Source organism: Myotis brandtii, unplaced genomic scaffold (assembly GCF_000412655.1).
Source record: "Myotis brandtii unplaced genomic scaffold, ASM41265v1 scaffold83, whole genome shotgun sequence".
NCBI classification, from domain to species: domain Eukaryota; kingdom Metazoa; phylum Chordata; class Mammalia; order Chiroptera; family Vespertilionidae; genus Myotis; species Myotis brandtii.
In genome coordinates this window covers 413,928-427,706 of record NW_005371371.1, presented here as the reverse complement: position 1 = coordinate 427,706, position 13,779 = coordinate 413,928, and the positions used below count along the sequence as shown (strand labels likewise).

General features: G+C 53.9%; 1 protein-coding gene across 7 annotated transcripts in view; it reads left to right on the top strand.

The window, feature by feature from the left end:
• The window catches only part of MCF2L (MCF.2 cell line derived transforming sequence-like), a 178,419-nt gene that overhangs the window by 115,009 nt on the left and 49,631 nt on the right, over positions 1-13,779 (top strand). For all 7 annotated transcript variants that reach the window (XM_014531941.1, XM_014531939.1, XM_005884442.2 and 4 more), the window contains 2 exons: positions 7,161-7,244; positions 8,413-8,527. In XM_014531941.1, the coding sequence (XP_014387427.1) occupies positions 7,161-7,244; positions 8,413-8,527 (199 nt within the window). The remainder of the gene's footprint in view (positions 1-7,160; positions 7,245-8,412; positions 8,528-13,779) is intronic.

Genomic DNA, 13,779 nt, shown 5'->3' with positions numbered 1-13,779 from the left:
GTCCCTTGGCCTGGCCTGTGCCCTCTTGCAATCCGGAACCCCTCAGGGGATGTCGAAGAGCTGGTTTCGGCCCAATCCCGCAGGACAGGCTGAGGGACCCCACTGGTGCATGAATTCGTGCACTGGGCCTCTAGTATTATAGTAACTATCTATGGTGTCAGACCTATCCAGATGATCACCTAGTAAGTTATGTAATGTCTAATCACTGGGGTGTACTCCTGAAACTAATACAATAATGTATGTCAACTATAATTGAAAAAATTTTTAATGATTTTTTTTAAAAAAGAAATCTACTTGGACTCTAAAAAAGAATTGATACAAAATTATGATGAGATTATTTGAAATGCCTCTGCTAGTTGCTAAATATTTCTTTAACCATTGATGCAAGGGTAAGGAACTCAGGAAATCAAATATCACAGTGAGGACCTTACGACCCACTCTAGTCACGTGAGGGAGGCACCAGACTCTCAGCTCATTTCTGTTACTTTGAGCTTTCTCCATGGCTGTCTGTCACACCAAGCCTCCCCCCGCCCCACATTAGAAACGCCCCCTCTTAGCATCTCTATTTCCGAAACCCCATTTCCTAAGAGACACCCACCGTGATGCTGCCTCAGACTGGCTGACACCCTTGCCCCTCCCTTCTTTAAGCTGCTGCATCTAGAACCACCTCCCCCGACCCAGCCCCCATCACTGCTGTGTGGTTTCAGGCAAGTCTCTCAACCTCTCTGTGCCTTAGTTTGCTCATCCAAAAAATGGTATAATACTCTTCCATTTCTTGGTTTGTTGTGGCAAGTAAATGCATTAATACGTAAAAGGTATTTTACTCATCATTGTACTCGACTGCTATTTCTGTTACAATTGAAGATTTTCTGTGTGAACCAATTAAAATGTAATTTAGCTGCTCCAGACAGCCTGTAAGTGTAAGAAGTTCTTACATTTCTCCTGTACTCCCCATTATGCCAGCTGGTCATAGTGTAGATGTCCAAGACATACTTGCTTCCTTATTGATTTAAGACCTTGGTGGAGTTGGGGGGTTTGTTTTTGTTTTTACTTTCATCTGTGCTGTTGGCTCAGTGAGTGCTTGTGTTTGAATTTCATTGAAGACTTTTTCTTTGTTTTACTGGTAATAAGCTACCTGGAGTAGCACTTCCCTAAGTGCATTATTTTCAACATTAATTCTGCAGTAGTTAGAAATTGTTATCCACTCCCCCCAAATCTGCAACCAGTTAAGTTTCTTGGAGCTTCCACAAAGGAGGGTTTGTCTGTGGTGCTTCCCACGTGTGTTTGACTACGGAGCCCTTCTCTCCCTGGCGTGGAAGAGGGCTCCCCGGAACATGCAGACAAACCATCTTCTGGGAGTTTGACCCTGGAAGCCCCAGGAGTGGGAGCTGGGGCCCCTGGGAAAATGCTCCATGCTGGTTAGGGTAGCCCGGCGGATTGTGGGCACTGCTTACACTCCGACATAGGTCAGGCAGCTCACTGGCCGTGACCTGCGTGGCAGCTTCGTGTGCTTAGGCAGGCTGCCCAGAGCCTGTGTGAGGGAGGATGCTGGGTTTGCTGGAGCCAGCATGGGGCGGGATGGAATAGAGAACACCTAATACATGTAAGAGAGACATACTGTCAGTTCTGTGTGTGTGCTTAGTGAGGCTGCCAGGTGATTCCTGCGCAGGTGTGAGCTACAGACATGTTGAGCACGTGGGCACACAGCCTGGGAAGAGGCAATTCTGGAGACTACACTGTGAGGAGTTTCACAGGGCCTCCAGGGTGTACAGCTTTATCTGCACAAGTAGCGCACACTGGGGTCCTGTCCAGCCACTTCTGCATGGTGGACGGACCCCCAGGCCCCTTACAGGAGAGGGGGATGGCTCCAACTTGAGTGAGTCTGGCTTCCTGATTTCCTCCACCCGGATGCATGTGAACCAACACTGCTTGTTGGTGGGAGGTGCTTTTTCTTGATGACAATTTCAGTAAAGCACCTTTTCTTATGGGGTCTTTTATTTTAAACTAGAGGCCTGGTGCACGAAATCTGTGCACTGGGGCAGGGCGGGGGGGGGGGGGGCCTCAGCCCGGCCTGTGCCCTCTTGTAGTCCAGGACCTCTGGGGATCAGGCCTAAGCCAGTAGGCAGACATCCCTCTCACAGTCCGGGGCTCTCACAGTCCAGGACCCCTCGTTCCTTACTGCCCTCCTGCAGTGGAGGCAGGAGAGGCTCCCACCACGCCACTGCGCTCACCAGCCGTGAGCCTGGCTTCTGGCTGAGCAGTGCTCCCCCACCATGGGAGCGCACTGACCACCAGGTGTTGAGCATCTGCCCCCTGGTGGTCAGTGTGTGTCATATCAACTGGTTGTTCCGCCATTTGGTCGATTTGCATATTAGGGTTTTATTACATAGGATTTTGTAAGGACTTGCTTTCTGAGATTAGGAAATCAGGGAGAACGTTTGGTGCACTGAGTGAGTTAACGATGCTTTGCACATGATGTGAAATATGTATGCCTAATTCAATAATAGCTCAGGATGTGCTGTGAATGAGCGTTCAGCTGCCCAAATAGTATAGACCTCAAACATCTCGAGTGGCTAGATCACAGAACCCTCCACATAGATTATAAATAGAATTGGAGACGCCACTCCTGTCCGGACCACAAGGACTCAACAGCTGGCGGAGGAGGCATCCATCCCACCCTGGACGCAGGGCTCCAAATGGGGCGTGGTTGGAGCCAGCGGCCTCCCTTGTTCTGTCCGCACACACTTTGCTCTTGGCTTGGAGATTCCTGGGGTGGGCTTGGTGAAAGGAATCCCACCCATGGGAGCTGGGGGAAATAGCCACACTTGACTCTCCACCCTGGACTTTGAAAAGAGATCACTATTTTATTTTAATTAAAAATAAGCAAAAGCCTTGGATGCGGGCTTTCAGTCAGATACAAATAAGAGAATTAGCACATAAGAGACGTCGTGGCCCAGGGCCTCTCACCAGCTGTTGGCCCCTTTGCAGGAGCCTTTCTTGGGCTCCTGTGTCCCTGTGAGCAAGGTCCAAGGTCAGCAGGAAACAGCAGGGACCAGCCTTTGAACTGGAATTCAGGGCTCCTGTCCTGTCAGCACCGGGGCTCACTGAACCTGGGACATGTGCCACCTGTTCAGGGCCCTGCGAGTTCTGCATCTGCTCCAGCCCATCACTGTGTGTTCCCTCAACACCTCCAGAGGCCACTGGTGAGCGGGGCAGAGGCTCGTACACCCTTTGAGTGGCCGGGAATGGGTGAGGTGCTGCCCACCTCCATTACAGAATTGTCCTACAGTGAAGCAAATCCCTGAGTCAATTTGCAAGAGGAAGGAAGTTTGCTGCCGCAGTCTAGTTGTGTTCGGACGAAGAGATCCAAGGGTGAAAGTATCATGCCACCCCTGGACTCTAAGATTGCTGCCCAACCCAGGCAGGATTCAGGTAACAGTTTTGTGGGAATACAGTTCAGCAGCTGAGGTGTCTCCCTCTTTGTCCTCATCTAGAGCTGAGCTGGGTCCCAGGCCAGGTAAGACCTCGTGAGTCAGGGATCATTCCCACTGAAGGGCTAAGCGGGCTGTTCGTCCCCCGCCGTGCCCCAGACAGGGCAGCCTTCCCAGACAGGCTCCCAGACCCAGCCCCCCTGTCCTCACCACCCTGTCGGGGGTCGGAAGAGAAGCACCGTCTTCTCCCACCCTGTACCCCTCCGACTCAAGGCCCTTCTTAACCCCTCTCCTCAAAAGTGACTCTGTGACGGGCTAATTGGCTGGGAGTCTCCACTTACGTCTGGGCCGAGACAGGAATGCTGGAAGCGGGGAGCTATCTGTAAGGCATTGTGCTCTCACAGAGATGTTCTGTAAAGGAGCTGGGCCCTGCCTGACCCTTTCATTGAACTGGCAGGCGGGGTGACCCCACTTCCTGCCCCAGGCGTCTGACATTGGAGCAGCCAGGCGCACACACAGTGAAGGAGGCACGCGGGGGATAGGACTCACTTTTGTCACCTTCAAGCACCTCCGTGTCCGTCTGAACCAGTGGCCGCAGCAGAACTCTTCCACAAAATTAAACACGTTGGACAGGGACCTTGAAAAAACACTGTCAGCACAAAATGCAAAATTGCCCTGCCCTTGAGTGAGAATGTCGCTGCGGGAAGGGTGAAACGTGACACATTGTCCAGAGCCCATTGTCCCAGAGGCACCATGTGACGAACTCCAGGTCCTGGGCCTTAATCCCAGGTGGGAAACGTTTTTCATTATCTTCAGCTTTCTGCGGAGCGGCCACTGGATGCATTCCATGTGGATGCTTTAGAGATCATCCCTTTGTATGCGCAGACCTTCATGCAGTTTCCACAGAGCAGCCCCATTTTTCAAACCTAAAATGGGGCACTTGATCTGAGGTGCAATAGTAGAGTCAATTCTGCTCCAGAAAGTTCACAAATGTTGGTTGCCACCACCTGGCTGCAGGGTCACGCCTCGCAGCAGTCAGCAGTCTGGGTCTCTGTACCCCATGCGGCCTGCCACCCATCAGACATTCTGGAACCAGCCTATGTGCAAGCCAGAAAGGACTTTGCCGGATTAGATTCCAAATGATGCTCTGGGAAGCCATTCTCTCCTTCTCCTCTTGCTACATTTGTTCAACACGTTGTTCTTTGAGCTCCTTCCATGGGAGCCGATGAGCTGGGCCCTGGAAGTAGGGCATCTGTGAGTTGTGGGCATAGTGGGTGCTGATAGGATGCTGGAGGCCCCGTCCAGGCTAGGAACCTCCCTGAGGAGTGACATCTTGGCCTGCAGTTGAGTGAGATTAGACAGGCGAACAGAGGTGAAAAAAGCATCACAGAGGGGACAGCTTGTGCAAAGGCCCTGAGGCTGGAGGGGCCTTGGTCCATTTCAGAAAATCTAAGAATATGAGGGTGGGCATCACCTGAAGAAGAAGAAGGTAGGTGAGTAGGCCCCCTAGACGTCCCTCAATGGAACCAAATTCACAGGAACAGTGGTCCAGCCACTGAGACTGACACTGTCACAGAAAGTACGGGAGGGTCAGTAATACCAGCTCTGTCTCCAGTGCCTGGGAAAGCCGTCTGCCATCAGGGTGAGCTGGGCAGAGAACAGACAGCCCGGGGTGTCCATAGGGAGCTTCGGACTGTGAGAGTTTGCTGGCGAGAGGAAGTGCTACCGCGAAGCCTCGGCCATTCAGAATCAAGCTAAGAGTTACTGTAGACATGTCCACCATCAGAGGCCTTGACATGCACAGCTTTTTCTCTTCGTGAGTTGGTGAAGCCTGGAAGTTGAGTGCCGGCGGGAGATTTCAGGATCCAGGGCAAGGTCACTTTGATGCTTGTCACTGATGCTGGGTCCCCAATTGGTAAAGGACTGGCCAGCTCAGTGTCCGCACTATTTCCCGCGGCCCCCCGGGACGTCTCCAGGCTTCAGGGAGACCCTGAGTTCCCAGTGGCATGCTCCTCCCAGGGCTGCAGAGGTGGAATGGGAGGAAAAGGAGCACACGTTTCGTGTGGATATTCCTTCCTGTGGAGAGAAGAAAACAGCAATGCAAAAGCTAGACTTCTAGGCTGCCGCGTGAACCGCACCTAACTCATGCCAAATAAATGAGGCGTAGACAGTCTTAAGTCACCTCATCTGGAATTAAAGATAGATACTCCAAGCTCTCTTGGAGCAATTGTTTTCAACCCTGTTTTTCTCCCTCAAAAGAAAGCCATTGCTGAGACATCGAAGTGCACACTGGGAAATGCCATCGGTGCCACCGAGCCATCCAGGGGAGGCCCAGCGCAGTTCCCGACGTTTGGGGTTTACTGTTGTTCCTTTCCTCACCCCGAGTGCCGCCACCGCCACTCCGTGGGGCCCTGGCAGGCCCAGTCACCCTCGCCCTCGTCACTTCCTCCTCCACCCGGGCAGTCGAGGGGCAGCCCATGGTGGCGGTTGGCAGTTCCACAAATGACACAGCCAGGATCTTCGGGACCCGCCTCTGCTTTCGCGTGTCGCCTGTTTCCACTTGCTTGTTTGCAAGACCAGAAGAACAGGATTTAAGGCTGATCTGTGCAGATAGCATTTTGCTTCCTCCCCTGGAATTTTCAGGGTAAAAGATCTCCATGAACCATCTCTCCAGGCTGTTCGTGGCCCGGGTCTCAAACTGGGTGCAGAAGGATTGACCTCTTAGGCCATTGGCAAGGCATCGCCGTGAGTCCCGAGTCTCTTTAGACAAAACGATGTGTTAACGTTCAAGACTGCAGGCTTGACTGGACAGCTGGGGTCTGCGACATGAGACATTGGCTATAAACACATGCTAGCTGGCCTGGCGTTGGCTGGGAAACGCAGAGGACACGGAGCATACCCAACACTGGAGTCCACCTGCAACTCACACCCCAGCATCACACGCCAGGCAGTGACCTCACATCTTCAGTCAGGGCCTAGGTTTTCCCCTAGAGTCTTGCGAAACCGTTGATGGCACCGGGGCGTGGCTGGAGGTGCTGCCAGTTCACTCCCAAACCCCTGATCTAGAACTTGCAGCCTGCAGCCTGCTGAGCTGTTTTTCCTCTCAGCACCAGGCTGGGGGACTTGGCTCAGCACCCTCCTCAGTGTCATTGTCAGGGTGGTGAGGCCCCACGCGTGTGTGTGTGTGTGTGTGTGTTTGCAGGCTGCGGACCCACGACAGGGGCCAGGTTTCCTCTCTGATTAGCAAGTCCTTGCATAGGCAACAGGTAAGGGCCCCAGGGGTTGCCTGGATCGCTTCCAGAACATGGGTGGAGATTCCCAGAACAAAGCCTGTCTGTTTTCAGTGCTGCTCATTGACTACTGGCCGTAGGAGTCAGCCCTCCAGCTCCCAGCCCTTCCCCTTTCCTGGTGTCTCCCCTTCTTGCCTGCATGTCCCTCTCCGTCCCCCTCTCCCCGCCCTCCCTCCTCTCTCTCTGCCTTTCTCTGTGCCTCTGACACACACCACAGTTTAAATATTGATGAATCCCTCAGCACATCGCTTTTTGTGCTCTGAGAAACAAAGGTTTCTGCGTATTGGAAACTGACTTTTTTTTTCCAAGCACGTGACCGCCAGCCCCTTGGTTGTCTGCTGATGTGCGAGGCCGTGTGGGGGCTGACCCAGACTTGTGGCTCGTGCGGCAGTGTTTCCACCGAGTGACAGGTGTGTCCGTCTGTCTGCTCTCCCCGCAGATGAAATCATGCACCAGGACATCACCCCGCTCTGTGCTGCCGACATCCAGGACCAGCTGAAGAAGCGCTTTGCTTACCTGTCGGGTGAGTGCCGGCCGCCGGGGAGCGTGGGGGCCGGTGTCTGCATGGCGGGTGGTTGGCCGCCCCTGGTTCTGGTTCTCCATGACCTAGTTGGTCCTGTTCCACGTGGTGGGAACTGGGGACAGGCCACTGGATGCAGCCTGCTCTCGGCATAACCAAGGGCCCGGGCGAGGCTGTCGCGATGCCTGTGAAGAGGGCAGCAGCCAGGGGAAGAGCCGGCCGCGGGTCAGCTGGGTCCTGAGAGGGACACAGCCCCAAGCGCTGCTGGCTGAAGTCCCCTGGAATCCAGAACTTTCCTGCAGCAGGTAAAGTAGGCAGTAGGAGGGTCATTAGGACCCAGCCTGATTGGAATGTTGTGCAGCATTTACAATAGCAGTCACATCATTTATAAAGCCCAGAAAACTGTCGTTCACAATGTTAGGAAAGAAGCAGGTCGCCAGCTTTATATTCAACACAGTCTCAATTGTGTAGAAAAATGCACCAAAAAAGGTTTGGAATTAAATGTGCCCCATGCTATGGTGGCTGCCCATAGCGGCAAAATATTAGCAGATTGTTTTAATCCAGCTCACTTTTTTGTATATTCCAAATATTTTCCTTCAATATGCATGAATTTATTCATAATAAAAAATATGTTGACCCTGACTGGGTGGTTCAGTTTGCTGGAGCATCTCATCTTCCTGTACACCAAAAGGTTGTGGGGTTCAATTCCCAATTGGGGCATGTAGGGGAGGCAACCAATCTGTTTCCCTCGTGTTGATGTTTCTCTTTCTCTCTTTCTCCCTTCCTCTCTCTCTAAAAATTAGTAAAAGCATATCCTTGGGTGAGGAATATATATATATGATATTGAAGAACATGCTCTCAATTTTTTAAATATATTTTTATTGATTTGAGAGGAAGAGAGATAGAAACATCAATGATGAGAGAGAATCTTTAATTGGCTGCCTCCTGCTCACCCCACACTGGAGATGGAGCCTGCAACCTGGGCATGTGCCCTGACTGGGAATCAAATCCTGACCTGGTTCCTAGGTGGACACTGAACCACTGAGCCACGCCGGCCGGGCGATGCTCTCAATTTTAAGTGAAATATTCCGTGCTTGTGAAAGATCAGCCATGTTCTCTTGACGATGTGGCACCGATGCCCAGTTAAGTGCTGCCTTTGCTGTCTCCCCAGGTGGGCGGGGGCAGGACGGGAGCCCCGTCATCACCTTCCCGGACTACCCGGCCTTCAGCGAAGTGCCCGACAAGGAGTTCCAGAATGTCATGACCTATCTCACCAGCATCCCCAGGTGCGTGTCACTACCCCCTCCCCGCCCTCAAGGCCTTTGTCAGACAAGGAGACTGTGGCGGAGGGGCGTTCAGGAGCCTGCCCAAAGTTACCCATCGGCAGGCAACCAAGGGGCTGAGCCGTGAGAGATGCCGGATCAGAATCCAGCTGTCCCGGCTCCCGGGCTGGCATCCTTCCCCTCACCTGTGGGAGGCGTCCGGCCGCAGCCTGCACCTCCTGGGGTCCGGCCGCGCCCAGGAACCTTTCCTCCCTCATGTCAGTGTCCAGCCGCTTCATTAGATGAGCAAGACCATGCTGGGGACGGTCTTCCTCTGGGGAGGGGGCCGCGTGCACTGACGAGGTGGTTGTAAGACCCAGGCCGGGACCTGGCCCAGAGGTGGTGGGAGGTCATGGGCGCTCTGACACAGGAGCCCTGCCCCTGTTAGGGATGCAGTGAGCGGCCTTGCATTTCCTCTGGGGAGGGGGCCGCGTGCACTGACGAGGTGGCTGTGAGACCCAGGCCGGGGCCTGGCCCAGAGGTGGTGGGAGGTCACGGGCGCTCTGACACAGAGCCCTGCCTCTGTTCGGGATGCAGTGAGCGGCCTTGCACGAGACCTTTCTTCCTCCTGTTACACACGTGCGGGGAGGGGTAGGTAGCGTGGGGGGACCTTGTGCGTACGGAAGCTCCGTGTCACAGGCGCCAGGGTGCTCTCCTCACGCCTCACCCTCCGCAAGGACACATTCCCGAATCTGGGTGATGTGAGCTCCGTGAAGGAGTCTAGTCCAGAAAACAGACCAAAGCAGCGAGTCGGATCAACTGATGCGTGACCTGCAAACACCACCCACCAGTAGCGACCGATCACCGCCAGCCAGTGCTGGGGCGGTGGGCGATGCGTAGAGTATTCCAGCAACCTGGCCGGGGTGGAGGAAGGGAGGCCGGGTATGTTGGGGGAGGCTCTGGACAGACGTGGGTGGTGAGTGACCCGTGACAGGAAAAGAGCGGGCAGTGCGCCCCCTGGCTCAGCGGGGTGGGGTCTGCAGTCACCGTCTCTGTTGTCCTTCCCTTGTCATACCCGCCTCAGTGTGTGAGGCTCCAGGTGGCCGAGCTGAGGCAGGAGGGATGGCTGGCACCCTGGGAGGCCCTCTGGCCAGCTGTTCCCCCTCCAGAGGTTTGAAGGTGTGACTACCATACCACAAAGCATCTCCATCTATTGTCTCCCTTGACCCTCAGAACTACAGAGGCAAGACGGCAGTTGTCTTGCCCATTCTATACATGAGGCCGCTGGACCTCAGAGAATGAGGTCCCTAAAGTAAGATCACGCCTGGAAGATTCAGACTCCCCGTGTGCTGTGAGGCAGGGGTGCCCTTAGGGTGGGGACCCGGGACGATGCTCCCGCGCTCTGCGCCCAGCAGCAGGATGCTTAAATGCTGCGTGACCCGCTGGCCGTGGGGACTCGCCGGGACTGACCCCCAAGAGGAAAGGGGCGGCAATTTGAGTCTGAAACGATGAGCCCAGCAGTGGCTTCCGGGAAGAACACGTTCTAATGATTTGAAAGGAAAGGGGGACGGCTTTGGGTGGGGGGAGGGCAGTCTCGTTGGTCTTCCGGGGCGTGGGCTTCTGCCCCAGCTGCTGGAGCCTCCCCTGCAGGGACAGTCTCCCAGGGGTGGCGGGTAGTTGTACGTCCAGGAGAGGCTGCGGCCCTCATCCCTCCCTCCCCGATGGCCCCTCGGCCCCAGGCCTCTCTCTGGAGCCCGGCAGAGGTGGGAGCTCGTCAGAGCTGATGGACACTGAATGCTAAGTTTATGACGTCACTTCTCAGATGGCAAAGCTGTTCTGGGTCCGTACACCTTGGAGCTATACGCTGGGCATCTCCTCCCCTTTATTGAACCTCCATCTGCTCGTTTCCGTTTTAGAAAACCGTAGAGTTAGTTGTTCAGATGCCCGCTGCACTGTTGCTGGCTTGTAACTGGATAGAACCTGAGGAATTCCGAGGCTCCGTTCCCAGGGGAAATGGTATGCATTGGGCCTTTGTGTGTGCTATGTTTTATTCACATTTCTCCCCTGTCGAGGTTGATAAAAATCCCAAGTGCTGGAGTGATGGATCTGAGCCTGTCACACCCAATGCGCCCTTCTCATCCAGAAATAAAGCTCCTACTAAACAGAAAGACGGTGCAGCACCCTAACTAGCAAGAAGGACCGACAGGGACAAGAAATCAGGTGTCACATGTGTAGCAGGCTGCACGGGACTCATGAGGTCAGGTGGGCGCCCGCACCGTGTGTACCGAGTCCATCAGCCCCCAGGGTGCTATGTCCGGCACGGCACCTCGAGGGGGTGCGATTGAAGATATCCTCTCTGGTTTAGGCATGAGCTCACAGGGACATCCCCACGGCGTGGTCACCCCGTTGGCTGGACGCCAGCTGATACAGACGCTTTGTGGTATGGAAGAGGGAATAGTTTTCGGTGAAGCGCTACAGAACACGATAGAGCAGTCTCCCACAGTTCACACAGCAGCTGCGTTCCTAGGGAATGTGTGTCCATTAAAAATGTGTGTCTATAGGTTTGCAAGAGTCCCAGCTTCCCTGTCTTCAGGATGAGGGACCAGCTTGGTGCCAGGAAAGATAGTGACAACTGAGAGACACGTCCAGAGGCATCTGAAGTGGCCCCAGGATGCACCCCATTGAGCACCCCTGTGTGGGGCAATGCCTCCTTCTCCTGTGAGAATTTGGGGGAAATCATCTCCCCACAATAGCCTCCCCGGTTACAGAAGGAAGGGCGTGCTGCCACCTCATGGACACAGCCAGCATTGCAGTCAGTCCCCTGGAATGTCTATCCTAAACCCATTGGAATGAGGAGCTGGGCAGGTGTTTCTAGAAAAGAAGGAAAAACTCCTCACACAGGCAAGTCATTGGCACAGGAGTTACTCCAAACTGCTGCTGAGCCAGCACAGCCTCTAAGTCAGTAGTTCTCAACCTTGGCTGCACATTAGAATCACCTGGGAATCTTTTTAAAATCCTGATTTCTGGGCCTCATCCTCCGGAAATTCTGTTTCTTTGTTGTGGGGTGGGGCCACAACATTAGTAACAAAGAAACAGAATTTCCTGAGGATGGGGCCCAGAAATCAGGATTTTAGAAAGATTCCCAGGTGATTCTAATGTGCAGCCAAGGTTGAGAACCACTGCTCTAAGTGGAAAGAGCACAATTGAGAGCCAGGTGTGCGCTTTCAAATGCCAATGCACATTAAAGGGACCAATCCCATGCAGACTGCTCTAAGACACACTACCTCAGCAGTTCCCAACCTGTGGGTCGCAACCCCTTTGGGGGTCGAACGACCCTTTCACAGGGGTCACCTAAGACCATCCTGCATATCAGATATTTACATTACGACTCATAACAGTAGCAACATTACAGTTATGAAGTAGCAACGAAAATAATTTTATGGTTGGGTCACAACATGAGGAACTGTATTTAAAGGGCCAGAAGGTTGAGAACCACTGCACTTCCTCCTACCATTGTTCACCAAGCATTAATTGTATCCTTCCAGGAAATATGTGATGTGCTGACTTTAGCTCTTCTTCTGTTATTAGTGCAAACGACAGGAGCCCCCGTTTTAGCCATTCCATTTGACGAATAGTTATTGATCATTGTGAACTGTGACACTGAAACAGGCGGGCTTCCTCCAGCTCTATCAGATGTACGTGAAGATGAGGCAAGTTACTGTCCTTTGGAAACGACTCAGTAAAGGGGATGTGGGAGGACTTTATGATTTACTGGCAAGTGTGTCAGCTGGCGTCCAGCCAATGGGGTGACCATGCTGAGGGGATGTCCCTGTGAGCTCATGCCTTGGCTAGAGGGCTGCGTTTCACCACTCAGAGGCCTACCACCCTTGCACATCCTAATGGGGTTTGTTTGCCCTCATCTGCCAGGCCTGGGTGGGGCATCCCCAGGGACTCGAGAGGACAGGTGACAGTGAACCACATGCCCAACCCTGGAGAGCGGGCCTGTGACCTCCCTACAGACAGTCGCACAACAGAGAAAGGCACAGGGGGTGCTCTGACTGGTTCCCCCATATCTGTCTGTTGTGTGCTGGGCAACGTGGACCTAACAGTGAACCAAATAGACAAAATCCTGCTGCTCACATTCTCAATAAATTAACTAAAATGTGTGCAGGGATTAGCGTATAAAAAGGAAGAATGAGAGAGAAGGGAGGTGAGGACCCAGGAGGGGCAGTGAGAAGGGAGCCCCCATGAAAGGGTGACTTAGAGGACTCATGGGGTACAGTCCTCATAAGGGACCCCAGGAGGGGGGCAGAGGGGAGAGAGGAATTTGAGATGGCCTAACTGACGGCTTGGGGGCAGCAGTTGCCCAAGAACAGAAGAAGCATGTAGGAGGGCCATGTGGGTTGAGATCACTTGCATATCCAGGGGGCCTCTCGGGTTGAGGGCTGGTACCTCTGGGTGCCCTGAGGTGAGTCTGGAACTCTGGGGCGAGGTCCCAGCTGGGTGTGGATTTGGGAGTTGTGGGCATTTGGGTGGCGAGGGCCCCAGAACTGGAGTGGTGGGCAGAGGGGGAGCTCCAGGTATTCCAGCTGGGGTAGGAGGTCAGAGGGAAGGAGGAAACACAGTGGGGGAGAGGGGTCAGCCCCAGCTGGGGTCTCAAGCAGGGAAGGCCCACCCCAATCCTGTAGGGCTGTGGGGGGCTCGCACAGGTGAAAAGGGTGCTCGATCGGTGGTCATGCTGCGCCTGCAACTGCTTAAGGCCCCCTTCCCTCTCAAGCGTCCCACTGTGACCGTCCATTACTGGTGGGTGAGAGGGGATGAGAACGAGGGGTCAGTGCGCGTCTCACAGCATGCAAGCCTCTGGGAGCCCTGAGGGTGTCCAGGAACAGCTTTGGTGAAGGGTTTGGAGTAAAATGCTTATTAGAGTAAATTCAACAAAAATGGGAGACAAGGGTCCAAGCCAGAGTAAATTCACAGAAATGCGTGTATGAATGCATCCTAAACAATAAAAAATGTACACATGAAGCAGGGACTCTCTGGCCCCACGATTCACGCGTACAGACACGCTTTCAGGGTTTTGCTTCCCAGTGAGCAGAGAAATGGGTCGGTGAGCTGGTGAGAGAACGAGAGGCATGCTTATGCTGATGGAGGTCACCCAACAGCAAAACAGAGAGAGTGGCGCCCTCCGGTCTCCTTCACACTCGGCATGTGTCCTTTGTGCACGTCTGAGTCCAGCAGTAAGCAAATCGCAGGGGGCCACAGAGCCTCGCAGGGGG